Here is a 25715-nt window from a genome sequence, read left to right as displayed (position 1 = left end):
GGGACGTGTAATGAGCAGGTCAGGGAGGGGGTGGCGTGGGTGCCCCCGGCGCGGCGTGGCAGTACCCACGTCCTCCCGCACGGCGCTGCTCGTCGCAGCACCATTAGCTGGTCGCCGCGCCCTCCCTCCCGCACCACCAGTCATCGCAGCACCAGTAGCCGCTCGTTGTCGCCTTTAGCCAGTTGAAGCTTTCTAGGCCGCTGGTTGCAGCTTAGATGCGCGGTGCCCGGCGACGAACTTCTCCGTCTTTTCCGTTGAAGCTTTCTGGTAGCCGGTTGAAGCTTTCTAGGTCGCCGTTGTAGCTTTTGTTGCGTGGGTGCCCCGACCACCAACTTCTTCGTTCTTCTTCTGACGCCGGTGAGGATGCGTTCTGGTTCCAGCAAAATCGCTGGCTGGATGCAGCAAAACAGGGTGCTGGTCCCAGCATCCTTGACGCGCCCGCCGCCCCGTTGTGGCTCCCGGCGTTGCCGGTTCCAGCAAAATCTCTGGCTGGATGCAGCAAAATTGGGCGCCGGTCCCAGCCGCGCTGGTTCCCAGGACTCTTGATGCGCACCGATGCCCCGTTGTAGGCTTGTAGCTCCTGGAGTAGCCGGTTCCAGCAAAATTGCTCGCCGGATGCAGCATCTCGTGCCCCTCTCTTGCTCGCCGCTCGCCGCTGCAGTATCTCCACTCATCGGTTCCAACATCTGACGTTGCCGCTTCCAGCTTCCACGCTCACGGCTCGCCGCTGCAGTATCTCCACTCATCGGTTCCAGCATCTGACGTTGCCGCTTCCAGCTTCCACGCTCACCGCTGCAGTATCTCCACTCATCGGTTCCAGCATCTGACGTTGCCGCTTCCAGCTTCCACGCTCAGCGCTTCCAGCAACCTGGTTGAGGCTTGCAGCCGCGCGGTGCCACCGGGTGCCTGAGACGTGCAGCGAAAACCTCGACTAGTTCCAGCATGGCGGATAGCTGGATCCAGCACGGCCCGTCGCCGGTTCACGCACACCAGCATGTGAGCTTGCAACGCGGCTCGTTGCCGGGACAAGGGCGCGCCCGTGCGCGGCCTTGGAAGTTAGACGATTCAGGCACCCGGCTGGATTCCCCGTGCGCGGTTGTGGAGGGGCTCGTAGCAGAGGTGGCGCGCGAAGTTGTTGCACGGCGGCGAGCTGGTCGAGCGGTGCGTGCTGGACTGCCGGTGGAGAGCTGCGTGGTGAAGGATAAGGCGGAGAGAGAGACAACTGGGAGAAATTGAGCGGTGGAGAAAGGATAATGATTTGGGACGAAAAGGTTCGGCGGTGCGTGGGGTCCAACTGAAGACGTGGTGGCGCTCTGGGGGTCTCTTAATTGTATTTGGATCCGATGGTGTGCGCGCTAGCCGGTCGTCCGGCCACAAACATTTCCCTAATCCAAAGCAAACAGAAGTACTACTATAAAATAGCCAATTAATATCACACGAGCATGCTAGCTGTACGTTGTAACGCAGATCACGGATCTGTTAGGATGGGAGTCACGCTTGACAGGGCGAGGGCGACAAGCGCCTCCTCCGGCGGCGGCGTCGACTTCTACGTCAAGCCCATGGCGGCCGGGTCTCACCTGTTCCAGTCTTTCAGATCGACGGCTACTCAATCGCCAAGCGTGCAGCCAACGGCTTTAGCTTCAAGTCCTGCCCTTTCGCGGTGGGAGGCTACCGCTGGGCACTCTACCTCTATCCCAACGGCGACAGGCCGGACAGCGCCGGCTTCATCTCCGTCTTCCTCCTCCTCGACGACTACGAGCACGTTGAAAGGCCGGCGAGGCTGCAGCTCGAGCTTCGCTTCATCGACGAGGCCGACAAGCGGCAGGATCCCACGCCCGCCCGCACGAGCCAGGTGATCGATCTACGCAGCTTCTGCGGCGTGGGCTACCGCAGGTTCATCGCACGGGAGGCCATGGAGAACTCGAAGCATCTCAAGGGTGACCGCTTCACGATCCGGTGTGACCTGGTCTTCCTGAAGCTCGTCGTCATCCCGGAGAACGTTCATGCCAGCGGACGCAGGAAATGTGTGGCTTGCAACCTCCGGGTGGTGACGCTGGCGTGGATGCCCCTCCTGCATGCGTGTTTATGCGTCGTCTGCAAAGACGCTAGCCGCATGGACGCAACGGCGAAACAGTGCGCAAGCTGCCATGGGCCCTTTCAAGGGATCTTCCTGCATCCAGGGGTGCCTCCCCTTTCTTCTTCTTGACTTACAATTCAGCCTTGTCACTTTGTTTTTTACACGACTTCCACGCTGCTGTATTTTCATTGTTTCCGTATTCGGTATGCCATTTGATCATAATGTAGCACGACAGTCATGGATAAAAACTCCCGAAGATGTAAAAACTTCATCGCCACATCACACACGGACAAGGCAAAAGCGATCCACGACCACTTCAGTTCATCCATAGGAACAACGGTTAGCAGAGATGTCACCATCGGCTGGGATTCAATCAATTTACCATCAGTGCAGGGAGGTGACCTTGATAACCCCTTCACGGAAGAAGAGGTGTGGCATGCGATCAACATCTCGCCGGCAGAGAAATCGCCAGGCCTGACGGGATCAGCGACACTTTTTTCAGAGTATGTTGGCCAATCATAAAGGAGGATATCATGGCGGTGTTCTACCAATTCTACCTCTTGGCAGGAGGGCATTTATCGTGGCTTAACATGGCAATGGTTGTTCTTCAGCCAAAGAAGGGCGGCGCCACTAGCATCAGAGATTTTAGGCCCATTAGCCTGATCCACTATGTCGCCAAGTTGATATCCAAAGTTCTCTCGATCAGACTCGCGGTTATCATCCACTCCATCATATCCCTGGCCCAAACAACTTTCCTCGAAACCAAATGCATTCATGACAGCTACCTCTACGTGCAAAACTGCGTACGAGCCCTACATTGACGGAAAAATCCATCTCTTCTCATGAAACTAGATATTGGCAAAGCCTTCGACAATGTGTCCAGGGAGTACCTCCTCGATCTTATGCAAAGATTAGGGTTCAGTGCTCGCTGGCGGGACTGGGTGGCGCTGCTTCTGTTGACCTCATCATCCTCCTTCCTGATAAACGGGCTGCCTGGTGTGGGCATCCTGCAGCGCCCTGGACTACGTCAAGGAGACCCCTTGCGGTTGTTCCTTTTCATCTTGGCTATAAACCCACTTCACCACATCCTTGTTGCGGTGGCGAGCAACAGATCATATATATCTCCTATCCCGGGGCGTGAGCTCAAGCTTAGAGTTAGCCTTTACGCTGACGATGCCGTGATCTTTGTTAACTTGGTGCGCCAAGAAATAGAGGATCTATGGGCATTTTGCATGACTTCGGGAACGCCACTAGGCTTTGCATAAACCTTGAATAATCACCTGTTGCCCCCATTCGCTGCGAGGAAATCAATCTTCAGGAGGTCCTTCAGAGCTTTGGGGGATCGATTGCTACGTTTTCGATGAAATACCTAGGGCTTCCAGTGAGAACGACTAGGCTACGACTTGTGCACTTCCAATTCATCATCGATGAGATCAAGGCTAGACTGGCAGGATGGAAGGGACAACTGATGCCCATTGCCGACCGGTCAGTGCTCATCCATTGTGTTCTAAGTTCAATGCCCGCTTTTTGCGCTAACCATGAGATGTCTACTACGCAACTTTTCTTCTTGTAGACTCTGTTGGGCGTCAAAGCGCAGAGTTTTGTAGGACAACAGTAAATTTTCCTCAAGTGGATGACCTAAGCTTTATCAATCTATGGGAGGTGTAGGATGAAAATTGTCTCTCTCAAACAACCCTCATATCAAATACAAGAAATCTTTTGTGTCCCCAACACACTCAACACAAAGATAAATTGTATAGGTGCACTAGTTTGGCGAAGAGATAGTGATACAAGTGTAGTATGAATAGTAGAAATAGGTTTTTGTAATATGAAATAATAAAAACAGTAAGGTAGCAAGTAGTAAAAGTGAGCACAAACGGTATTGCAAGGCTTAGAAACAAGGCCTAAATTAATACTTTCACTAGTGCAATCTCTCAAGAGTGCTAACATAATTGAATCATATAACCATCCCTCAACGTGCGGCAAAGATTCACTCCAAAGTTCTTATGAATAATGGAGAACATAAGATGAAACTGTTATAGGTAGCAAACCACCTCAAAGTTATCCTTTCCGATCAATCTACCGAGTCATCCCTATAAGTGTCACAAACAGCCCTAGAGTTCGTACTAAAATAAACCATATGATATGCATCAATCAAGTCTAATGTCACCCAAATACTCCAATGTCACCACAAGTATCCATGAGTTAATTATTCGACATGCATCAAACAATTTCAGATTCGTAATATTCAATCCAACACAAAGAATTTCAAAGAGCACCCCAAAGTTTCTATCGGAGAAAGTATGACGAACACATGTATCAACCTTATGTGCCTAGATTACCCCATCGTCACCTCGGGAATCCGCAAGTTGATTATCAAAACATACATCAAGTGACTCAACCCATTGTCACCATGGGTATCCACATGCAAGACATATATCAAGTGTTTTCAAATCCAAAATATTCAATTCGATAATAATGAAACCTCAAAGGGAAAGACTCAATTCACCACAATAAGATAGGGAAGGAAGAACACCATATGATCCGATTATATTAACAAAGCTCATGGTAGATGAAGATCGTGCAAAATCAAGATCATGAGAGAGAGAGAGAGAGATCAAACACATAGCTACTTGTACATACCCTCAGCCCCGAGGATGAACTACTCCCTCCTCGTCATGGAGACCGCCGGGGCGATGAGGATTGCCTCCGGTGATGATTTTCCCCTCCGTTAGGGTGCCGAAAAAGGCCTCCATATGGGATCACTTCGGTACAGAGGCTTGTGGCGGCGGCGTGGAAGTTCTAGATTTCTGTCTGGGGGTTTCCTGATTTATAAGAATTTTTGTGTTGGTTGTCAGGGGGAGTCCAGAGGGACCCATGAGCTCAGGTTGTAAAAAATCACCGCAAAGTTTCATGGCAATTGAACTTCGTTTGGTATAATTGTTCTGCGAAACAAAAAATAGCCAAAAAAACAGTGGGTACTAGGTCAATAGGTTAGTTCCTAAAAATCATACAAAAAAATTCGCCCTACGAACACTTAGGCATCTTCATATTATTTCTAAGTGTTCGTAGGGCGAACTTTTTTTGTTTTCTACTACGTTTCCCAACAATTATAGTGATAGGCCAAATATGGGGACCTGGAGTTTGTGAGTTCGAGCTCACGTGATCTCGGATGAACAGTAAAGTCCCAAAAAGTAAATAAAAAACTGCTTTTTTGGCAACAAACATTGATGTTTTCTCTACGGCATGCAATTTTTCACGACGGAATCACATTTATGGAGGTGTGCACTATGTGCACAAAGAAACAAAATTGACGCTCCAAATTTAGTGCACACCTCCATAAATGTGATTCCTTTGCCAAAGTTTGCATGCGTGTAGAAAAAATATCAATGTTTCTTTTACTATTTTTTCGGATTTACTTTTCATGCGCGATCATGTGAGCTCAAGCTCACAATAGCACTTCCGCAAAATATGGTAACTATTCTAGAGTTATTCTAACTAGACTCCCATGTGATATTCCAGTTTTCTTTGAATTAAAGCAGTTTCTATTAGGTGGTTAAATAATTTCCCGTGTGTTGCAATTGGGGTGTAAATATTCTATTGGGTTGACCAGTGATACCTGCCCATATTAATATGATTGTATGGAAAATAGGATTTAATACCTTTTGGTTATTATTTATTGGCTTATCAAAGAAAAATAATTATTTGTTAAGTCCATAAGAGATGGTGCAATTGAGGCGGTTTTTTGATGAAAAAACAGAAGATTTGAGGGAAAAAATCAAAAAAGAAAGAGGAGGGGAAAGTATGTAATGTTTGACGAAGGATGAGTGGACGACAGAATCTTGCATCTTTTTTAAATAAGAGAGGTTCCAAGTCTGCTAAAATTAACTTGATCTCCAGCATAATTTGTTCTTTTTTGTACCCGCTATGCAAGAAAATAAATATTCTTGAAAAGCCTTATGGCTTTGTTGCAACTGTATTTAGTCATTTTGTTGTAACTCAGTCATTTGCTCCTTGCTGAAGTTTCTGTGCTCGATCAGGTTTAGCAAATATTATCTGATCAAAAATTGGTACTCACTCGCAAGAGGAAAGCTCATGGCAGATTCAACTCCTCCCAAGTCCACTACATCTGTTCGAAGCTGCATTCCAGACGCGACAGTGCATCCGATCCAAGCTCATAAAATTCACCACCAATCACCTCAAACAAATCTATCAAAACAAACAACGCGGCCAGAGAACAAACCCAGATGCATCTTCCTGGCTATATAGGAGCAAGCATACTATCGTACTCCCTCCGTCCCATAATATAATATAGGAGCGTTTTTGGCACTACACTAGTGTAAAAAACGCTCTTATATTATGGGACAGAGGGAGTACTAAACAGACATCAAATTTTTGCACTCCCTCCAATCCACAACTAAAGGAGCGTCAACTAATATGGGCTGGAGGAAGTAGCTAATTTTGCACAGATCCAGAAGTTGGGCAGAATTTCTCTCTGCAAGACGAAGGCACAATTTAACAGGGTATGTCACATTCAGGAAGGCAATAGATTCATTATAGCACATATACACACTAACACGCATGATGCCAACATAATAAGACAGCTGTTTTACCGACACGAGAAAGTTTGGTATATTGCGACTACGATTGGTTTGATTGCTCACTGGTGGCTAAGTTCACCATGTCAGTCTGGTTCGTGTTCTCAGAGGATAGCAGGTCTGAACTCGACAGTAACACCTCATTCAGACACTTCTACACATTACCGCCATATGAATTTCGCAAAGGTTTCCTTGCTTCGATATATTTCATGATGGGAGGGCCCAAACTGATGATGTCAAGAACTGCCAGTGTTCTTATGCCAAAAGGATTTGAAAGGCAACTGTGAAAGCCACGACTCGGCGCGTGGAGATCTACCAGACTGAGAAGCATTTGCGCCAGCAGCAGCATCTTGCCAGAACTTGAGAACATAAAGGCTCTCCTCGTCAGTGCACCTCTTCAGCAGAACACGCGATGCGAACCCCTTCTCGTTCATCAAATGGCATATGCCCAAAGGATCATTATCTTCAAGGGCAATCATGTAGAGACATCCTTTTTCTGACAGCAGCTCGCGCACAGCAGGAAGAATCCGGTCGATCACTTGGCGCCCATTCAACCCTCCAGCCCAAGATGAAGCAATGCCCTTCATCCCGATTTCTTCCTCGGGTGTAGGCACATAAGGAGGGTTCACAACCACCACATCAACCATACCAGCCAGACGTTTCTCAAGACCTGACACAATATCTGTAGCAATAACATCTGCATGAACACCATGGGCTTCAAGTGTTGCTTGAGTTGTCTCCACGGCATGTTGGTTGATGTCTGTTGCTAGGTACTGGGTTCCAGAGCCTAATTGCCTGAGCATGATGGCTAGAGAAGTGATGACATAACCACTGCCACATCCCACCTCCATGCATAAACTCGGCTGTAGCGTCAGAAGTTGAGCCTTGTCAGAGAGCAGCGCATCAACAAGGGCAAATGAATCATCACATGGTTCATAAACTTCCGGATGGCTTGCGACAAGCTGAATCTGGGCAGTGTTCAATGTCCTTGCTGATGCAGACTGAAAAATAGAAGCAAGATTAGCATCAAATACTAGCCAACACATTATCTGAAAGAAATATTGGTATGTACTTTAATTTAAAATCTTTTGAAAGAATGTTCAATCATTAGAAGAATGGGGAGAACTCTATGACAGAGAAAGTACAAAATATATCTTTTGTAGACGGATGCCTTACTCTAAGGCCTATTTATCAAGAAATATATTTTATTGCCTTAAACTGAAGAGCCACCTTGGGATGCTCATGTTTACTCTAACATCCAAAGTTAACATCATGCTCATCCAAAGTTAACAACACACACTTCGAATATCTTCGGGACAATATTTGTTCCCCTACAATAAATCCCCACATCCCTCTACTATGGCACAATAAATAAATTTCATTGGCAAGTCCAGATTGATGAGAGGGGAAGCAAACAGGATAAAACATAGGTGACATACACGAAAAAGGAATGAAGTGCACTGAAAACCAAGAAGAGAAACATTTGATGGTTCCAGTACAACTCATTGGCAATGGGGTCAGTATCAGGGTGAGCTAGGGTAAGGGTAGAGATAAGATAAGTGTGATTTTGGGAAGAAACAGTTCCAACTGGACTGGGTACGGTAGGCTATGACAACAAGGCAAACTATGTGAGGTGCTTTTGGGGAGCACTAGAACAAAATCCACTTGTGAATACCACATTTATCTAACAATATCATATCTTGTAGGCATAAGAGCAAAAAGGGCTTGCTGGATTTAGCAAATATTCCTACAGCAAACTAAGATTCCATAGCGCAATAGAACATCACGGTAGTACAGCATCATCCAATTTCCTTATTCTTAAACAAAGAAGAATCTGAAGATGATTCCCGCACACGATAGACTTAAAACTTGAGAGATTCTGAAACCGCATTCAAGTTGACCAGCTCGATCGTCTGGGTAATGCTCACGCGGGGATCGATGTCATCGACACCCACCCGCGCCTACCGGATTCATAGTATCCATCGGCTGCCTGCCGCTAGAGGCCGATGATCCTAAGGAAAATAAACCAAGGCGGGAGGGTGAGAGCTGAGAAGAGCGGGCTGACCTTGCCCCTCTTGGGGAGCGTCCTGAGGTCGCAGCTGGTGGAGAGCTCCGCGAGCTTCCCCTCGACGGCCGACACCGCCGCGCCGTCGCCCGCCGACATGGAGCAACAACGAGACCCGCGACAGACGAGGAAGGCGCCCCCGCGGCAGGATCAAGACCGCCGGACCCTGCAGCGCGAGCACGAAATCGCGCGATCAGAAACGTATCTGGAAACCTCCAAAACGCAAACGGGGGTGGGGGAAACCGAACCTGCCCGGAGGAGCAACGCTGAAGCCGGAGGGAGCGGCCGGGAGAGGAAGGGGACGGATCTAGTGGCGGCGGGGGAGGGGTAGCTAGTGCGGGAGGGCGGCGGCGGCGGCGATGGGAGGGGGGAGGGGGGCGGCGGCCATGCTGCTGCTGCTGCTGCTTCCGTTCTGGACTTCTGGTCCAGGGAGGCCTCGTGGGGAACGGGTTAGGCTTAGCCTGTTCCCCTCCCTCACGGGTCGGACTCTCTTCCTCCTCCCAACTCCCAAGCTGAGCGAGCCTATCCACTTCGGCAGCGAGCGCAAAAATCTCTCCCCAGTGGTGAAATCCAAAACCCCCACTCCCCCTCGCCGGCCGCCGCATGGCGCTCGTCTCCACCACCACCGTCGCCTCCTCGTCCTCCTACCACTGCGACCACCCGCTCCGCCCGGCCGCCGCACGTAGCTGGTGCCGCCCCAGGAGCCGCGGCGGGGGCAGGCTGGCGGTGCTGGCGCGGGCGCGGGGCCAGCTCACGACCACGCCCAAGGAGGAGGCGGCCCCCGCCGCCTCCGCGGCGGGGGAGCGGGGCAGGTACTCGTACGAGGTGGACTCGCTGATCGACCGGCTGAGCAACCTGGCGCCGCGGGGGTCCATCGCGCGCTGCCTCGAGACGGCCAAGCACCGGCTCACGCTGCAGGACTTCGCGGCGGTGTACCGCGAGTTCTCCCGCCGCGGCGACTGGCAGCGCTCCGTGCGCCTCTTCAAGTACATGCAGCGCCAGTCCTGGTGCCGCCCCGACGAGCACATCCACGCCATCGTCATCGGCGTGCTCGGCCGCCAGGGCCCCGCGCTCCTCGACAAGTGCCTCGAGGTCTTCCAGGACCTCCCCGCCGACGCCCGCACCGCGCTCTCCTACACCTCCCTCATCGCCGCCTACGCCCGCAACGCGCTGCACGACGACGCCCGCGCCCTGCTCGACCAGATGAAGGCCCAGGGGGTCGCCCCCACCGCCGCCACCTACAACACCGTGCTCGCCGCCTGCGCCCGCGCCGCCGACCCGCCCGTCCCCTTCGACATGCTCCTCGGCCTCTTCGCCGAGATGCGCCACGACCCCTCCCCAGCCGTGCGCCCTGACCTCACCACCTACAACACGCTCCTCGCCGCCGCCGCCGTGCGCTCCCTCAGCGACCAGTCCGAGATGCTGCTGCGCACCATGCTGGAGGCCGGCATTATGCCGGACACCGCGTCCTACCGCTACATCGTGGATGCCTTTGCCAATGCCGGCGACCTCTCCCGTGTCGCCGAGCTGTTCCGCGAGATGGCGGACACAGGGCACACGCCGGACCCCTCCGCGTATCTCGGGCTCATGGAGGCTCACACCCGGATTGGTGCCACCGCTGAAGCTGTGGCCGTGCTGCGGCAAATGCAGGCTGATGGCTGTGCGCCCACGGCTGCGACATACCGTGTCCTGCTCGATCAGTATGGAAAACAGGGGAGGTTCGATGGCGTGCGTGAGCTCTTCCGTGAGATGAGAACGGCTGTACCTCCAGACACGGCCACCTACAATGTGCTCTTCAATGTATTCGGCGATGGCGGTTTTTTCAAGGAGGTGGTGGAGCTCTTCCATGATATGCTTCGCACAGGGATAGAACCTGACATGGAGACCTGTGAAGGTGTCTTGGCTGCGTGTGGTCAGGGTGGTCTCCATGAGGATGCAAGAGAAGTTCTTGACTACATAACTAAAGAAGGAATGGTGCCTACTGCAAAGGCCTACACTGGCCTAATTGAAGCCCTTGGTCACGCAGCTATGTATGAGGTCAGTCTACGAACCAAATACTGCCCTATAATATATGACTCACTCTTAAGATAACCCTTTTGTGATGCAAATGCAATATTTCATTGGCACTCTCTTTGGTATTCAGGAGGCCTATGTTGCATTCAACATGATGACTGAAATCGGTAGCTTGCCAACGATAGAGACGTACAATTCTCTTGCAAATGTTTTTGCCAAGGGCGGGCTCTTCCGGGAGGCTGAGTCCGTCTTTTCTCGGATGACCAACAGTGCTGGCATTCAGAAAAGCAAAGATTCATACGATGCCCTCATCGAAGCGTACTGCCAGGGTTCACAGTTGGATGATGCAGTGAAGGCATACATGGAGATGCGCAAGTCCAGGTTTAACCCTGATGAACGCTCCCTTGAGGGGGTACTCAATGCGTACTGCATAGCGGGCGTTATAGATGAGAGCAAAGAGCAGTTTGAAGAGATCAGATCCAACATGACTGTGCCTAGTATTATTGCTTATTGCATGATGTTGTCACTATATGCAAGGAACGACAGGTATTGGTCAAACAGAACTATTCACCTTTACAATCTGTCAAACTTCTGTGTTCCTGAACATTGCTGACTGTTCAAATGCAAACATTGAAACGAAATCTGTGCCAATCATGCTTTACTATTTCTGTTAAAAGATGTACAAACTTTGGATCATCAGTTAGATAAATCACAAAGCTGACCATCAATTTACTGCCTCTAAACAAGCAGACTAGCTCACTGGGCAATAGGACAAGAGATTTACAAACTCTGAACCTTCAGTTAGAGCCGCCGGTCATCTTTTTTTTTAAAGATTGCTAATCAGAGTTTGAACTTGCAAGGGAACATAATCCAAACGACCATATGTTGCTCGTCTGTTCTTTCAGCTAATATGATATGTCATATGCATGTCATTCTGTACTAGGGTATTTGTTGTTTGGATTTTTTACATTCTTACTTGCATTTTCAGAAGTTGTATAGTTCTTTAAAGTATTGGTTTAACTTCTAGAAACCACATGTTTTAACTATGGTCTTGATGGGTTTGACTCTACAGTTATTATGTGATCATGCCCTTGCGTTTCCATAATGATTTTGGCTGGGATTTCTGCCCCTTTTCCTTGTGTGTGCTATATCTGGTATTTGTCATGCTTAAATCGTTTGGGTCTGGTCTACTGACCTAGGTATGACCTGCATCATAGGCAACATTGGCATAATACATAACCAGAAGTAAAATGATTTGATGCAGGCATACTTGTGTTTGTTGCAACTTAAATCGACATAATATATAGCCAGAAGTGACCTGAGATTTATCTTTTCTTTAGTTTTTCTTCAGCTTACTGTTTTTTTAAATGCTTCTAATGTGATATTACTGCACCGTAATCGATTTGTGTTTTCAGGTGGGCCGATGCTTATGATCTGCTGGAAGAAATGAAAGCAAATCGTGCTAGTAATACACATCAAGTGATTGCTTCCATGATAAAAGGGGAGTACGATGATAGCTCCAATTGGCAAATGGTTGAATACGTCCTTGACAGCAGTAACTTGGAAGGATGTGACTACAGCTTGCGATTTTTTAATTCTCTCCTTGATGCGCTTTGGTGGTTCGGCCAAAAGGCTCGGGCTGCAAGGGTTCTAGATCATGCAGTAAGTTATGGGCTCTTCCCTGAATTATCCCGCGACACCAAGCTGGTCTGGTCTCTAGATGTGCATAGGTAATGTAATTTTCTAATTGCTGTCTTTTCATTTACTGGTCCAGTTTTATATTTGTCATCAGCCTTTACTAGGTTTGTTTACATTTCAGGATGTCAGTTGGTGGGGCATTAGTGGCTGTGTCAGTATGGCTCAATAAACTTTACGCCAGACTAAAAAGAGAGAAAGATCTTCCCCAACTGGCCTCTGTTGTTGTATTGTAAGCTCTCAACCTAAATCGATGTTCCTTTCCTATTATCATGTTCTGTTTCTATGTTATGGCATCTTTATCTTTATTCTCTAATTGCTGGGGAATTGGTTTATTTTGATCGATGTGTTCTGCTCACAAAAAGGAAGTTACTCTTAAGCTGCTGTACCCATGCTTTCTTAATTGAATGCGCAATGCTCCTGTCATTTTTCTAGGAAGCAGTGCAGTGCTAGTTCTACTTGAATGGAGGGCCACAGAAAAAAAAAAGAGAATCATAAACATATTCCACAGAATGGAATCACTTGTAGAAGAAAAAGTTCGCAAAAAATAGAAGTTGATTTTAAGCTGCTTCAATAGATTATAAGTACATCATTTCTGCAGAGCAAAGTCCTTTTGTAAGAGGAATCATTCGATATCCTTGTATATCATTATTCGCATGATTGAATTTTCACAGAAATAAATAACCTTTTGTAACAATATTTTTCTCTTGTTCTGCTTTGGCCTGACAGTTTTTTTTACTGCCAGGAGGGGGGAAATGGAGAAAAGCACCATCACAAGAGGATTGCCGATCTCAAAAGTTGTGTACTCCTTTCTTAACGACACGCTGTCGGCATCGTTCCATTACCCAAAATGGAACAAGGGGCGAGTCATATGCCTGAAGTCCCAGTTGAAAAAGCTGCAGGCGGCCATAGATTCCACGAACGGCGCGGCTGTCCCTGGCTTCGTCCACATGACGGACTCCCGTCTGCCGTCTCCTGGCTCGAAGGTATACGCCCGGGAGCCCCAGGTGGAGAACGGCTCGGCCCATTCCACCTCTGAATCGTTGGTAGAAGAAGAAAAGGAGTCAGAACTCCTCGCGCTGTGAGCTCCCAGGGTTGCAGATACGGTATTATCTGGTTTTGAGCCAGGGGAAGACGAGGTGCAGAATAGCAGTTTTGGGGTTTGGGCATCCAGTCTGTTCAGATCTTCACGCCGAGCGACAAGAACGACCATACCATTCTTTTGCAGCGGCTTCCTTGATTCAGTGATACCCGGTGGGTGCTGCTGCTGAGAATTTTGCACATCTTGCCCAGAACAGCTGTACTTGCAAGAGCTCCTGTCACCTTGGATAGTGCAGGAATTCAGGTTCATCTCAGGATTTTAGCGCTCTGTAGGTAGGACCAGATTACGCATGTTTGTTGCTAGCAATAGTTGGCTCATTTCCTCTATATCGCCATCTCGTGCTTTTGATACGGCAAGCATGAACTTACTTTTGGTTTCACCTGGGGCAACGATGCCGCACTGTAAACACATGGCAGCAACCTCGTCCTCCTGGTGAGTCTCAGCGAAGCATTTCTGGCAGAGGTAGATGGTAGGAGTTTTGTAGAACTGCATGATAACTGTTGTATGTAAGCTGCTGGAGTGCTGGTGTTTGAAAGTTTAAACATCTTGTAATACACGTTTATTTAGACAAATCTTTTTATTTTTTTGCAATGCACCTAGCTCAAATTCTTGTGTTCTTTCTGTGGATTACATGTGAATGAAGGTTGAGTGAGAATGATGGAGTATTTACTAGTCATGTCATGTCACATGAGTGAGTTAAAAATGATGAATCCCCTAAAAAATGTAAAAAAATAATTTAAAAACTTATATAGGTCGTTTTAGGGGCAATGAAGAAGTTTAGGTGAGCGTGTGTCACTATTATGATTTCTTTTTGTTGAGAAAATGCGTGTCACTGTCAATTTTTTTTTTGAGAAAATGTGTATCACCGGCATGTGGGACCATCCTTGTGATCTCCTCGGTGAAATGGGGCTTTGCTTCACAGGGCTGATCTGCAGGATGGGCTGCAGCCCATAGAGGCTTGAAGAGGAGATGGGCTGGACGAAAAAAAATGAGCCCAGCAGGCTGCCTATGTTCCCGGCGCCCCGTCCCCGTCCCCCATCCTTGGTTCCCCTCTGCTTCCCTCTGCGGCTCCTCCGATCTGAACTCGCCGCCAGCCGCCTCCCGCCTGCTTCCGGGGTTCGTGCCTCTCCGACAGCTCGCCGTCGCCGCCTCCCCCTTGTCTCCGTGCCCCGCCCCCGCCGCGCCCTTCCCCACGTGCTGCTTCCGCGCCCGCGCGCTCCACCTGACCCACCCGCCCGGTCCTGTTCGGCGGTGTGCAGGCGTGCGCCCTGCCCTGCACTACAGAAGCAGCCAGCCTGCGGCCACCAGCTACCGGCCGGCCCTCCCACCGCCCCACGACTGAACACAGCACACAGGTACGGCTATCTATCAACATTCCCCATTTTTCCCAGTTTCTGATTCAAACCCTATATGTTGATCGATTCATTTTCTGCTGTTCAGTTATGATCCATACTAATGCAGAGATTGATACAATGTAGTGTATTTTTTTCTTATAGAATTGTTGAAGAAGTGGTATGTACTATGTAGGCTTCTTTTATGCAAAACTGACACTTGTATAATTGAGAATTTTGGTGTGTTTGTAAGACCATATTGATCTATATCTGCGTGCTACTGGTAAATTAATTAGAACGTTCACATGTCATATCTGGTGTCACTTTTTTGTAGGTGTACCACCCTGTTTTAAATTCCTAGATCCGGCTACCGGAGAGCGGAGCTGTGCCCGCGCGAGATGGGGATGGAGGAGTCCGCGGGGGGCGCCGCGAGGCAGGCCAAGGAGTCGCTGGAGCTGGCGTTCCAGATGTCCCAGATCCTGGACACTGGCCTCGACCGCCACACCCTCTCGCTGCTCATGGCGCTCTGCGACCGCGGCGCCAACCCGGAGGCCCTCGCCGCCCTCGTCCGTGAGCTCTCCTCCGCCGCTCCCCTGGCCCCCGCCACCCCCACCGCGCCCGCCTCAAACGCCGTGGTGGCCCCGACCGCTCCCTCGCTGTTCCCCTCCGGCTTTCGCCAGGTCTAGGCTACTAAGGTTCGTGCCCTCGACCCCTTCTTCTTTTTCCTCCCAGATTGATTGTCACTTGATTGCGTTGTATGTGTGCATGTAGGCCTTCCATGCTGTATGCTGAAACTGGTTCCTGATTTGTATTCTCAAGACTGGTAATGCAAGGGGGTCTGTGTCAAACTCTGTCACACTCTAGCAAATGATTTTCTCTTCTGTTGGCTGAAATTGCTTCCTGGTTTGTATCCTCAGTATTGATAATGCAATGGAGTCTGTGTCAAATTCTGTTATCCACATTCTTGCACATGGATTCATTCGTTGAATTATCCATATCGTTATGACACCAATGCAAGATTGCAGAGACGAATTTGAAATACAATCTACTTATTTGGATCACCTGTATAATTGTGAATTCCATGTTTAAGTGACTCGAAACATGCCCATGAGTAGAATTGTTGTTATGTCAGTGTTCCTTGTTCTGGAGGCATCCCAATTAGTTCTTCTTTATCATTCGTTTGGTTGTGATGTAGGCACACGTGTTTCAATCGCTGCTAGATTCATCATATTCAAGGACTGAGCATTTGAACTCACCCTTCATTATGTTATTCTTTTCTTTTATCACTAACGTGTATACAGTAGTAAAATGATCACCAAGTTAGCTCGTTGTCCTTGAACAAATGTGGAAGCAAATGGAAATAACACAGTTAGCCGGCCTATGCCCCTCACCAGTCACCAGTGGTTGTAAGGTTTGGTTGCATCATTATTGTGAGATTTCAAATACTTTACAAAGTCAGCCTATGCTCCTCCCCAATAGTGTATGCGGGCTGGCCTGCCCATCGTAGAATTGTGAGGTCGACATTTTAACTACAGGGAGCGTGCTCATGAGCAGAGTAGTTGTTATGTCAATGTTCTTTGTTCTAGACTAGAGGCATCCTAATTAGTAGCTCTTCTTTGTCATTGGTTTGGTTGACGTACATGCACGGATGTTCCAACAACTGCTGGATACATCATATTCAAGGACAGCATTCGAGTTCACCCTTTATCAAGTTATTGTTTTCTTTATCACTCTGGGATTAAAGGTGAAAATGCTTCACAAATCCATCACATGCTTCTCACTGGTGGTGTATTCAAGCTGGCCTGCCCATCGTATTTTTCATCATGTTTCCTGATGTTGGATAAATCTAATAGTCAAGCAGTAGCCCTGTATCCAATGAAGTTGTATTTTTCTAGAACAAAAAACTGTACTGGTATACAGTTCAGTGAAGTTGCAATGTTTCCTGATGTGCAACCACTTAAGTGTCACCTGTTTTTTTTTACAGCATTCTCAACATTACCTTCCAGCTCATATTTCATTGGTTTGATCGATCCAATATAATAGTCTGCGTGTGCTTGAAATCCCAGCAGGACTTATGAGTCAGCAACATCCTCTGCACCACATCAAGATTTTACTGGATGCCATCTAAAATCTTTTCTCCAGATTATATAACCTTGTCATTATTCGATCAGCAGGTGCCGAAGACTGGATGCAACCGACGACGTTCTTGATTTGAAGTCGGGCCAAATCTGGTACTTGGCTTGCTGGAAGAGCCGGATTAGCTTTGGTCAGGAGGAAGCAAATCTTGCTCAGTAATGCACTTGTGATGCTGTTTCCACAAGAAAAAGTTGTGGCTCATTGAGTTCCTGTAAATTGGCATATTTCTTTGCTTGACTTGGACACGGCTGTAGTAATCATGATAGCCACTACCTCTTCATTCATGGTCAGTCTAATATTCCCATCGCTGTATGGATCAGCTGGACATCTGGTGTTGTGTCGATTATTCTCTCGTTGACGACGGTGTCATTCTTATCTGAAAGGGAACACGCCATGGCCTGGTGGCCATGAATCGAGCTCTCGTTTTCGGGACAACAGTCAAAAAGCTATGAAAAATGATGACATCTCTTGTTGAGGCTGAGAATCCACGGTACAAATTTACTCCTGCTCATCTTCAGCAGTTGCTGTCGGTTTTCTTCACTCGTCTTCAGACATGATTATGTACTTATGACACTAGCGCCATCTTGTCATGCACATGGAGGAAACTCTTTCTACTGCTGCTTAGTTCATGCAGGGGCACCTGTACCTGCAACGGTGTATTCTGCATCTTGGGGATGAACTTATATATTATCCATTATTATTATCGGAAAAAAAGAAAATCATGTTAGGTTGATATAATTGGTTTTCAGACAAACTTAAACCTATCAGGTTGATAATTGGTCATTGGAGGCGCACCAAAATTTCGTAGGCAGGGCTACGGACAATGTTTGGTTTGTAGCCACACTTGAGCCCTGTCTGGATTATCGTTTTCTTTTTAAACACCCCCGTAAGAAATACACATCTTGTCCTGTCGTTTTTATTTCTGACTGGAATTTGCTCTGTGACCGGTCCGATACAACTGTAAATTAAACACCTCCGTATCAAAATTACAACCATCCCAAGCGCGGCCTTGACCGAGTGTTAGGCGGGTAAGCCGGTGTAGAAGTGTTCCTTACCCCATTTGTCAGACTTGGTCGCTAGATCATCTTTTGTAAGCCGCCACAAACTGTGGCGCGGACGCAAAAGCATTGCCAAGTGTGGAATGCAACCAAACATGTTTGCTATTGTTGTATGGGTCTTTTCCCGGATTTGCCAAGTACTGTATGTGCTAGTCTGAAAAAGTACTGTATCAACTAAAAAAAGTAGTGTATGTGCTGGAGAAGTGTATGGGTCGCCTCATGTTTGGCACCGGAATTTGCCAAAATATGACACTGCATGTATCCAAACAGTGCCCATGTCTCGGTCGGTCGGGCGGACGTGACAAGTGGCCGAGCCGGAAGAAAATGTGCTTCGGGCCGGCAGGGTAGGGTAGGCCGGGTCGGTCTTTCTGTAGGCTACCTTTTCCGGCCCTGTGGGCCGAGTCACCCCGCAATTTGAGGCCATTTCCTTTGCGACTCCAAGCGAGCCAAACCCACCGTCCCGTCCGTGCACCGTGACCATCTGACCGAACCAGAAACAGTTCCCGTGCGGGCGGCGCGGCGCAGGGTTAGGTTGCGACCGGCGGCGGCGGCGATCGAAGGTGGAGGTGGGGGATTTCGTCCGAGATCAGATGTCGCAGAAGCGGCAGCCGGAGGAGGGCGAGCGGCCGCGCTGGGGAGGCTGCGGCGGCGGCCCGGCCGAGTCGGGCGGGAGCTCCTCCCCCGGGGAGCCCAAGCGGCAGCGGGTCCCCGCGCTCCGCGAGTAAGCGTCCCGCCCCCCCTTCCTCCCCCTTTCGTTCGCGCCCTCGATCGGAATCTCCACCCCGGTTTCGCTGATTGGATTGGATTGGATTGGCCTCGCTCACGCAGGGTCATCACGGAGGTGATGCGGAAGAGCAGCATCGAGAAGCTCTTCTCGTCGATCGAGCCCCTCATCCGGAGAGTGGTGAGCCGTCCCTCTCGTGCACCTTGTTTCCGTGTTCTCCCCGTCCCGTATCACGACAAATTCGCAGGGTGTGCTCCGTCTAATCTGCGTCTCCTTTCTTTTCATTTCCTTGGGCCTAGGATTATGACGCGTTTGGCCGCCTGGTATCTGAATTAACCTTAGTTTTCTTCAGTTGGTGATCAGTATACCTGTCAGGAATCCATTTTCTACATCACTTATTTTGGTCTTGAGTATGTAAGAATCAGGAACTCGGCAAATACACAAATTTGGACTGTGGGATTACAACGAACCTTTAGCTATTGATTTAGGAACAGGCGGTTCATATTGAGTAGATCTGAAATTGCGCTTTTGAGAATGCTCTTCATGGCCCCTCGTCTGCAGAGGGTGAGGAGGCTAACCTATGCAAGCTGTTTCTCCCCCCATTTTCTTCAACCGTGCCAGAAAATTTTATAGGATGTGCTCCTTTTAATCTGCATCTCCTTTTCATTTCATTAGGCTTACGATTATGATGTGCTGGGTAACATGGTTTCTGAATTAAACTTAGGTTACTTAAATTGATGATCAATATTGCTGCTGTCAGGAGTCCATCTTGTATTGGTAGCTGTGTTTGTATTAGTTTTGAAGACCAAGGAATTAGGAACTCACAAATCTTCACCAAGAGATCTTGTAGTTAATTCATCAGTTAATTTAGGAGGGGGTTCTTGTTTAATAGATCTCAATCACACTTTTGAGAGGTCACTGTAATGAATTAGTTTTTCTAGTATTGTACTCCCTCCGTCCCAAAATATAAGAACGTTTTTTACACTATACTAGTGTCAAAAACGTTCTTATATTTTGGGACAGAGGGAGTATTGTTCTACATTCAGAACCATTCAAGCCATGGAAGACTAAGCAACGATTCATTCATATGGACATTTTGTTATTCATTTTCAGAAGATAATATTTTCAGTCAAAGCTGTTGCTTGTGTCATAAAACTTGACCTAGCCAGTGCTGTTTTCAGCCATGTTTTCGTTTTAAGTTGTTCAGTGGTGGCCTTGATGCTTAATTGAAGTCAATTTTTTAGGTTAAAGAAGAAATTGAGTTGGCCCTCGCAAATCATGCTGCTATGATGACAAGGTATTGTATACGACACCTTTTGACAAGTTTTTAGGTTCGTAAACTGATGCACCTTTTATCTAACCACATTGTTTTTTTCCTTTTAAATTCTTTAGAAGTCCGACATACACTGTTCCATCTACATCGAAAAACTTGCAGCTCCAATTCACTACTAGGCTTTCTCTTCCAATTTTCACTGGCTCCAAGGTTGAAGGCGAGGGTACCTTAAGTATTGCTCTAGTTGACACTTTGACCAGAGAGGTTGTAGTAATGGGTAAGGAGTCCCTGTTGAAGGTTGAAATTGTAGTTCTAGAGGGTGACTTTGAAGACGGAGAAGGCAATGACTGGACAGCCCAGGAGTTCAATAATAACATCGTTAAAGAAAGACAAGGTAAACGGCCCTTGCTTTCTGGAGACGTGTTTGTTGGCCTTGAAAGAGGCATTGGTACAGTGGGAGATGTATCATTCACAGATAACTCCAGCTGGACACGCAGCCGAAAGTTCAGGTTAGGTGCAAGAACTGAGGATGGTTGTTATAATGGCGTAAGAGTCCGGGAAGCAAAGACGGAATCGTTTGTGGTAAAGGATCATCGTGGAGAATGTGAGTTCATGCCGCTTTCAATTGTTATTTGTTTCTTGCACCCCTTCCTGTAAAATTGACAACTGCACATAGAAATATAAGCACATGAATTCCTTGCTGCAATCTAGATTTGTTATAACACAGTATCTATGATAGTCATAGTCACGTAATAAAAATTTGCTTTCAAGGCAATGATTTTGACCAACTTAGTTTACTCTTACTGCTAATGATTGACCTATGTCATCGCTTCATCGTCTCAAATGCTACCAAATTGGACAAATTTAAATGCCTCACTTGTTATATTTTGTTCCCCTTTCCCAGTGTACAAGAAGCATCACCCACCAGTTCTTGAAGATGAGGTTTGGAGACTGGAGAAGATCGGCAAGGAAGGAGCTTTTCACAAGCGTTTGAATAAGGAGAAGATAGTTACAGTCAAAGATTTTCTCACTTTATTGCATCTTGATGCTCCTAGGCTCCGGAAGGTACTATGCACCCTTTTGCAAGGTTTGCAGAATTTGCTTATGTATTTTATATTCTTTGTAGAGTTTATACAAGCTATTGATGACTAGTCCATTCTGTCCAAGGTTGACATGTATATTTATACCGAACGTGTTTGACAGCATTATTTTGTAAATCTTTGAATTAGGAAAAACTGGAACCATCAAACTGCATATATGTGTAGGAGTTCCTCAGTTGGATGGATCAACTGTATTTTATCTATGTTAGTGTAAATGAGGTGTGGCATGTTGTTGCAGATGATAGTGGTGGCTCAGAAAATATTTAGATTTCCTAACCAACTCTAATGTTAACATTGTGCAGATATTGGGCACTGGCATGTCAACTAAGATGTGGGAGGTTACTATTGAGCATGCAAAAACAACATGTATTCTCAGTGACAAGGTGCATATTTACTATCTAGAAAGCCCAAGTAAAACTGCTGTTGTGTTCAATGCTGTTGGAGAAGTGAGAGGGTTAATATCGGAGAAGTTTGTTTCTGTTGATGATCTAACAGAAAAGGAGAAGGTATTCACTTCTCTTCATCGTATAAGTTCTTTAGATCAAATTCATTTCCCCTTTGTACCAGTTGCAACCTAGACCATCTGTTCTTAACAGTATTTGTTCTTTCTAGGCTGAAGCAAATGCAGCTGTTAAACAAGCATTTGAAGACTGGAAGAATGTCTCGACCTGCGATAGTGAAACACTTTTGGAAAATCCGTCACAGGTCCTCAATATGAGATCCTCGTCTTTGTGTGAAAACGAATTTTTCCAGTTACCTGCACAAGTTGCCACTGATGATTTTGATTTAAGCCACTTGGACATACCATCAGATGATATTTTCTCTGTCGAACCATTGTGTGCCTTGGATCCTTGTGCGGTGGGAGCTGTAGAGAGCAGTGAAAATAGATTTCAGCCTGAGCTTCCCCCACTTGGTGGCCATGGACAGCCTCAAGAATCACTCGCTTTAGACAAGTTCTCAAATTCATTGGTTTTCGAGGAGAGCACCAGTCACGCCTCGTTCAACGAAGAAGACTATTATTGCCGTCCAGGTCCAGATCCCCCAGTATCCTTTGACTCGCAAGATCTTGGGGCTGCACTGAAGGGCTTCATTGCGACGATATCAAAGCCAAAGCCATATAGAGGATGGAGGACATTGTCCTATGTTATAGGATGGATATTCTACACCAGGAGGATGGCCGCTCAGAAGAGGAAGAAACCCAGGAAATGATGATTTTCATTTGCCTGTGGTTGATTAGTTAAAAAATTGTGAGATATAGATGTGGAGGGAAGGCAAGCATGTACAAATGAGTGGTTGGTTACCTTTTGGATCTTTTATTTTTGGTCGCATGTTTTGCTGGTGTTCTCAAGCCGTTTTATCTGCGCGAGTGACACCTGTAAATAATCAGATGATTGTTTTGCTGGTGTCTTGAGCCGTTTTATCAGCGAGAGTTCGCCTGTAAATAATCAGATGAAGCTCTGTACAGTACATAAATCCGTAAATATGAATGATGGTGATATTGTATGGGCGTGTTAGGTATTGTCAATATGGTCTATAACTTGCAGAACCAAATGAATTGTGCTGTGTTGCCAAATTCAGACTCCATACTCCAAACATTTGTTGGATCAAAAGTTGCAAACGAGCGACGGACGGACACTTCTGTTGTGATGTACCCTACAGGTTTTACCACGTAGTACATGATTTTCCAGATGTTTAAACAAAATGTGACCACGGCACATGATAAACGTGATTTTCTGCCTGATGCGCACTGATGTACTCACCCGAGCCCATGGCCTTGCCACTCCACCACGAATGCACCATACACACCCCATGGATCAGATTACCTCTCGTCCGTGCATACCCCATGCCGAAGTAGAAAGAGGGGGATAGATGGATAGCTAAGAACTTTGTCAAAAAAAAAGAGAGCATCTGCAGCCTCACGCCTCAAACTGGACTCAAACGCACGAGCGGGAGGATCCCGGTCAAAAGAACTCGACCCATCCGGATGCCTCAAACCGGCCTCAAACGTACGAACTGTTCGGCACCCAGCTCATATCCAGCCCAAATATAAGGTGGATATGAGGCGGCCCTATCGTGTCCGCCACGTCCGCCTAACCCATCTGTGGCTCACCATGACCCCACAAAAACCCCATCCAGATCGAATCCTAACCTCACTTCACTCTGCTTCGGTCTCCGCCTCTTCTCCAACCTTTCTCCAATACGCCACCTCCCGATCTTCGTCCAGCGTGTCCAGCATCGCCAACCACTCCGATGACTTCGGGACGACGACTGTGATGCATTCCTCCGCGATGCAACTGATGACAAGGACGAGCTGGCCCTCCGCATCATGTTGCAGCGGTCGATGGTGGACAAGGGCGGCAGTTTCAGATCTGCTGCAACGCCGCCTGTCGCCCGCAGCCGTAGTGTTGACGCTGGAGCTGGCCCGCCGGTGCCACAGACGCGCACACCAAAATTGGAGGAGTGTGCCGCCGCCACGAGAGACATTGGGCAAGGGAGAGGGCAGCTGCGTCGGAGGCGGTCACGAAGTCCTCCCGCCGCCGTCGTTGGATGCCGGAGGTGCCTGACGAGGAGGAGTGGTTCCTCGCGTGGGTCTACCGCCAGCCACTCACGACGGTGGAGACAGACGCCCGCCGGCTCCGAAGGAAGAACGCGAAGGTGCTCCGACTAGGCCTGGAGTAGTCCATGTGCGAGGCGGCGCGGGTGACCAAGATCAAGCGGAAGTAGGACCACATTGTCCTCTCCTCTTCCTTCGACAACTCCGACGACGGCTCCGATGAACCACCTCCTGCCACGGACGCCTACAGCAGCGCCGTGGACTAGAAGGGCAAAGGGCCGAAGTGGTGAAGCTCCACCGTCTCCGTCTTTTATTTCAAGTATCTAGTAATGTAATTTATACTTGTCCGTCGTTTATGTGAATTATGTGAACTGTGAATATCTTTTGGTGATCTTTGAGTGGTCGGAATGTGCATTTCTATGTCCATTTGATGATCTATGTAGTTTTGTTCACATTGCATATTATGCTTTAGTATAAATATATGGTACCGAATTTGAGATACACAGGTGTGGACAAGGCAATTTGAGGATTGTCTGGTCACTGTGCGCGGACACGTCCGAACGCGTCCGAACACGTCCACAGACGTATAGGGTGCCGGATTTGGCAATTGCAGCCGTAGATGCTCTAAGATCCTTCGCTTGCAGTTTGCGTGTAGTTGAGTGCACCTTTATTCCTTATTAATCTACCCCGTGTAGGGGAAGGGAGGTGAGGGGATCAGGGCATCTCCTAGCTAACCATCAAATTGTCCTCCCTATTTATCCGCAGACATGCATGCGGATTACCCCCAAAAAATGTAATGTAATGCATATTTGTTTTTTGGAAAACGTTTAAATTCATCCGACTTATTTCTCCGTCGCTCAAACCTCCCCCCCCCCCAGCTGCCACGTGCCCCTGTGGCCCAGCACGTCCGTCTCTATCCTTTCCCTCTAGGAAACATCACGAGCCATCCATCCCATCTTATTCACTCGGGCTCTCTTCTTCCTCAACCCAAGCATACAGCCACCACCGCCCATGTGAGCTTGCCGTCGCCTGCTCCATCGTCACACGGCCACCGCGGTGAGCTTGCCGTCACCTGCTCCAAGCACACCGCCAACCTGTCGTCCTAATTGTTACAAGGCCAGCCGCTGGCCGCTGCAAGAGCGGACGTGCACTTGTGCGAGATGCAACTGCCGACAAGGTAGGGCAGCGGGCGTCGATGCTGCAGATGAGTGTGTAGCCGGCCGGACCCGGGGGTCGTGGCGGTGTCGCAATAGGGGGTCGACGACGCTCTGTTCATGCTTCAAGCGAGCGACGCGGTGGCTCGCCGGTTTTTTCCAGCAACTCCCTTGCTGCCACCCGGGGCTGCGTGGTGCTTCAATGGAGCATCGCCGGGGACCCGTCGGTGCTGCAACGAAACATCGTCGGGAATCGTCGTAGTGCGTTGGAGCTTCGTCGGGCTACAATGGAGTTTCGTCAGAGTTGCAATGGAGCTCCGGCGAGATTGCAATGAAGCGCCTCCGAGCGCTTCCGGGTGCCGCCGGAGCTACAATGAAGTGCCAAGGGTGTCGTTGGAGCTCCGGCGAGGTTGCAATGAAGCGTCGTTGGGCGCCGCCGGAGCTGCAGGGAAGCGTCGCGGGGCCGTCGGAGCTCTGGCAAGGTTGCAATGAAGTGCTGCTGGGCGCCGCCGGAGTTGCAGCGAAGCACCGCGAGGGCCGTTGGAGCTCCGACGAGGTTGCAATGAAGCGGCGCTGGACGCCATCGGTGCTGCAAGGTGCTGCCATGAAAGCTGCTGCGTGGTTCTACCCATGGGAGCTGGCTGAACGTATGGTTGTAGAGCGTCTGATCGGTTTTGGAAGTGGCTTAATTTTGACTAAAATCATCCGGATGATTTGTAGTATCCGCCAAAAAGTCAAACTTTGTAAATTTTGACCAAGTTTATAGAGAAAAATATCAATATTTAGAATACTAAATATATCATTAGATAAGATATAACATTAAACATATTTTCAT

General features: G+C 48.3%; 4 protein-coding genes across 10 annotated transcripts; 3 read left to right on the top strand and 1 right to left on the bottom strand.

Moving 5' to 3' along the window:
* Positions 1-6438: 6438 nt before the first annotated feature.
* Positions 6439-9169, bottom strand: LOC123123543 (methyltransferase N6AMT1). 2 transcript variants are annotated; one of them, XM_044544064.1, is made up of 3 exons: positions 8989-9169; positions 8741-8906; positions 6589-7676 (listed from the first exon to the last, which is right to left on the bottom strand). In XM_044544064.1, the coding sequence occupies exons 2-3, from the start codon at positions 8837-8839 to the stop codon at positions 6912-6914; spliced, it is 864 nt and encodes a 287-aa protein (XP_044399999.1). In that variant the 5' UTR covers positions 8840-8906; positions 8989-9169; the 3' UTR covers positions 6589-6911. The 2 variants fall into 2 exon arrangements, with proteins under 2 accessions (XP_044400000.1, XP_044399999.1); XM_044544065.1 differs by lacking the exons at positions 8741-8906; positions 8989-9169 and adding an exon at positions 6439-6572 and having other exon boundaries at positions 6992-7736.
* Positions 9170-9188: 19 nt separating this feature from the next.
* On the top strand, positions 9189-14141 carry LOC123123542 (pentatricopeptide repeat-containing protein At1g74850, chloroplastic). Its single transcript, XM_044544063.1, has 5 exons — positions 9189-10777; positions 10884-11299; positions 12169-12483; positions 12573-12680; positions 13194-14141. The coding sequence occupies exons 1-5, from the start codon at positions 9344-9346 to the stop codon at positions 13531-13533; spliced, it is 2613 nt and encodes an 870-aa protein (XP_044399998.1). The 5' UTR covers positions 9189-9343; the 3' UTR covers positions 13534-14141.
* A 424-nt stretch (positions 14142-14565) lies between these two features.
* Positions 14566-17307, top strand: LOC123123544 (mitotic-spindle organizing protein 1A). 6 transcript variants are annotated; one of them, XR_006460659.1, is made up of 4 exons: positions 14567-14905; positions 15216-15576; positions 15653-15704; positions 17056-17307. XR_006460659.1 is itself a non-coding variant. In XM_044544068.1 (3 exons), exon 2 carries the CDS (start codon positions 15280-15282, stop codon positions 15565-15567), a length of 288 nt encoding a protein of 95 aa, XP_044400003.1. In that variant the 5' UTR covers positions 14566-14905; positions 15216-15279; the 3' UTR covers positions 15568-15576; positions 17053-17307. The 6 variants fall into 6 exon arrangements, 3 of the variants coding, with proteins under 3 accessions (XP_044400003.1, XP_044400002.1, XP_044400001.1); XR_006460660.1 differs by having other exon boundaries at positions 15653-15717; positions 17053-17307; XR_006460658.1 differs by having other exon boundaries at positions 14568-14905; positions 15653-15717.
* Positions 17308-18515: 1208 nt separating this feature from the next.
* LOC123123540 (calmodulin-binding protein 60 D) lies at positions 18516-22675 on the top strand. The gene is made up of 7 exons (XM_044544062.1): positions 18516-18796; positions 18904-18979; positions 20044-20096; positions 20192-20676; positions 20977-21137; positions 21475-21678; positions 21785-22675. Exons 1-7 carry the CDS (start codon positions 18666-18668, stop codon positions 22379-22381), a joined length of 1707 nt encoding a protein of 568 aa, XP_044399997.1. The 5' UTR covers positions 18516-18665; the 3' UTR covers positions 22382-22675.
* The last annotated feature ends 3040 nt before the right edge of the window (positions 22676-25715 follow it).

This window comes from Triticum aestivum, chromosome 5D (assembly GCF_018294505.1).
Source record: "Triticum aestivum cultivar Chinese Spring chromosome 5D, IWGSC CS RefSeq v2.1, whole genome shotgun sequence".
NCBI lineage: Eukaryota > Viridiplantae > Streptophyta > Magnoliopsida > Poales > Poaceae > Triticum > Triticum aestivum.
Note: the sequence above shows the minus strand (reverse complement) of the source record. Positions and strands in the feature narration are given on the sequence as shown.

What these genes read in the sequence shown, in the direction of transcription:
- LOC123123540 (XM_044544062.1), top strand. Translation starts at nt 18,666, where the DNA reads ATGTCGCAGAAGCGGCAGCCGGAGGAGGGCGAGCGGCCGCGCTGGGGA. An exon ending in CATGCTGCTATGATGACAAG is followed by an intron (nt 20,097 to 20,191) that starts GTATTGTATACG and finishes TAAATTCTTTAG; the next exon opens with AAGTCCGACATACACTGTTC. An exon ending in AAAGGATCATCGTGGAGAAT is followed by an intron (nt 20,677 to 20,976) that starts GTGAGTTCATGC and finishes CCCCTTTCCCAG; the next exon opens with TGTACAAGAAGCATCACCCA.
- LOC123123544 (XM_044544068.1), top strand. Translation starts at nt 15,280, where the DNA reads ATGGGGATGGAGGAGTCCGCGGGGGGCGCCGCGAGGCAGGCCAAGGAG.
- LOC123123543 (XM_044544064.1), bottom strand. Translation starts at nt 8,839, where the DNA reads ATGTCGGCGGGCGACGGCGCGGCGGTGTCGGCCGTCGAGGGGAAGCTC. An exon ending in CGCTCCCCAAGAGGGGCAAG is followed by an intron (nt 7,677 to 8,740) that starts GTCAGCCCGCTC and finishes TCTATTTTTCAG; the next exon opens with TCTGCATCAGCAAGGACATT.
- LOC123123542 (XM_044544063.1), top strand. Translation starts at nt 9,344, where the DNA reads ATGGCGCTCGTCTCCACCACCACCGTCGCCTCCTCGTCCTCCTACCAC. An exon ending in CTATATGCAAGGAACGACAG is followed by an intron (nt 11,300 to 12,168) that starts GTATTGGTCAAA and finishes TTGTGTTTTCAG; the next exon opens with GTGGGCCGATGCTTATGATC. An exon ending in TGGTCTCTAGATGTGCATAG is followed by an intron (nt 12,484 to 12,572) that starts GTAATGTAATTT and finishes TTTACATTTCAG; the next exon opens with GATGTCAGTTGGTGGGGCAT.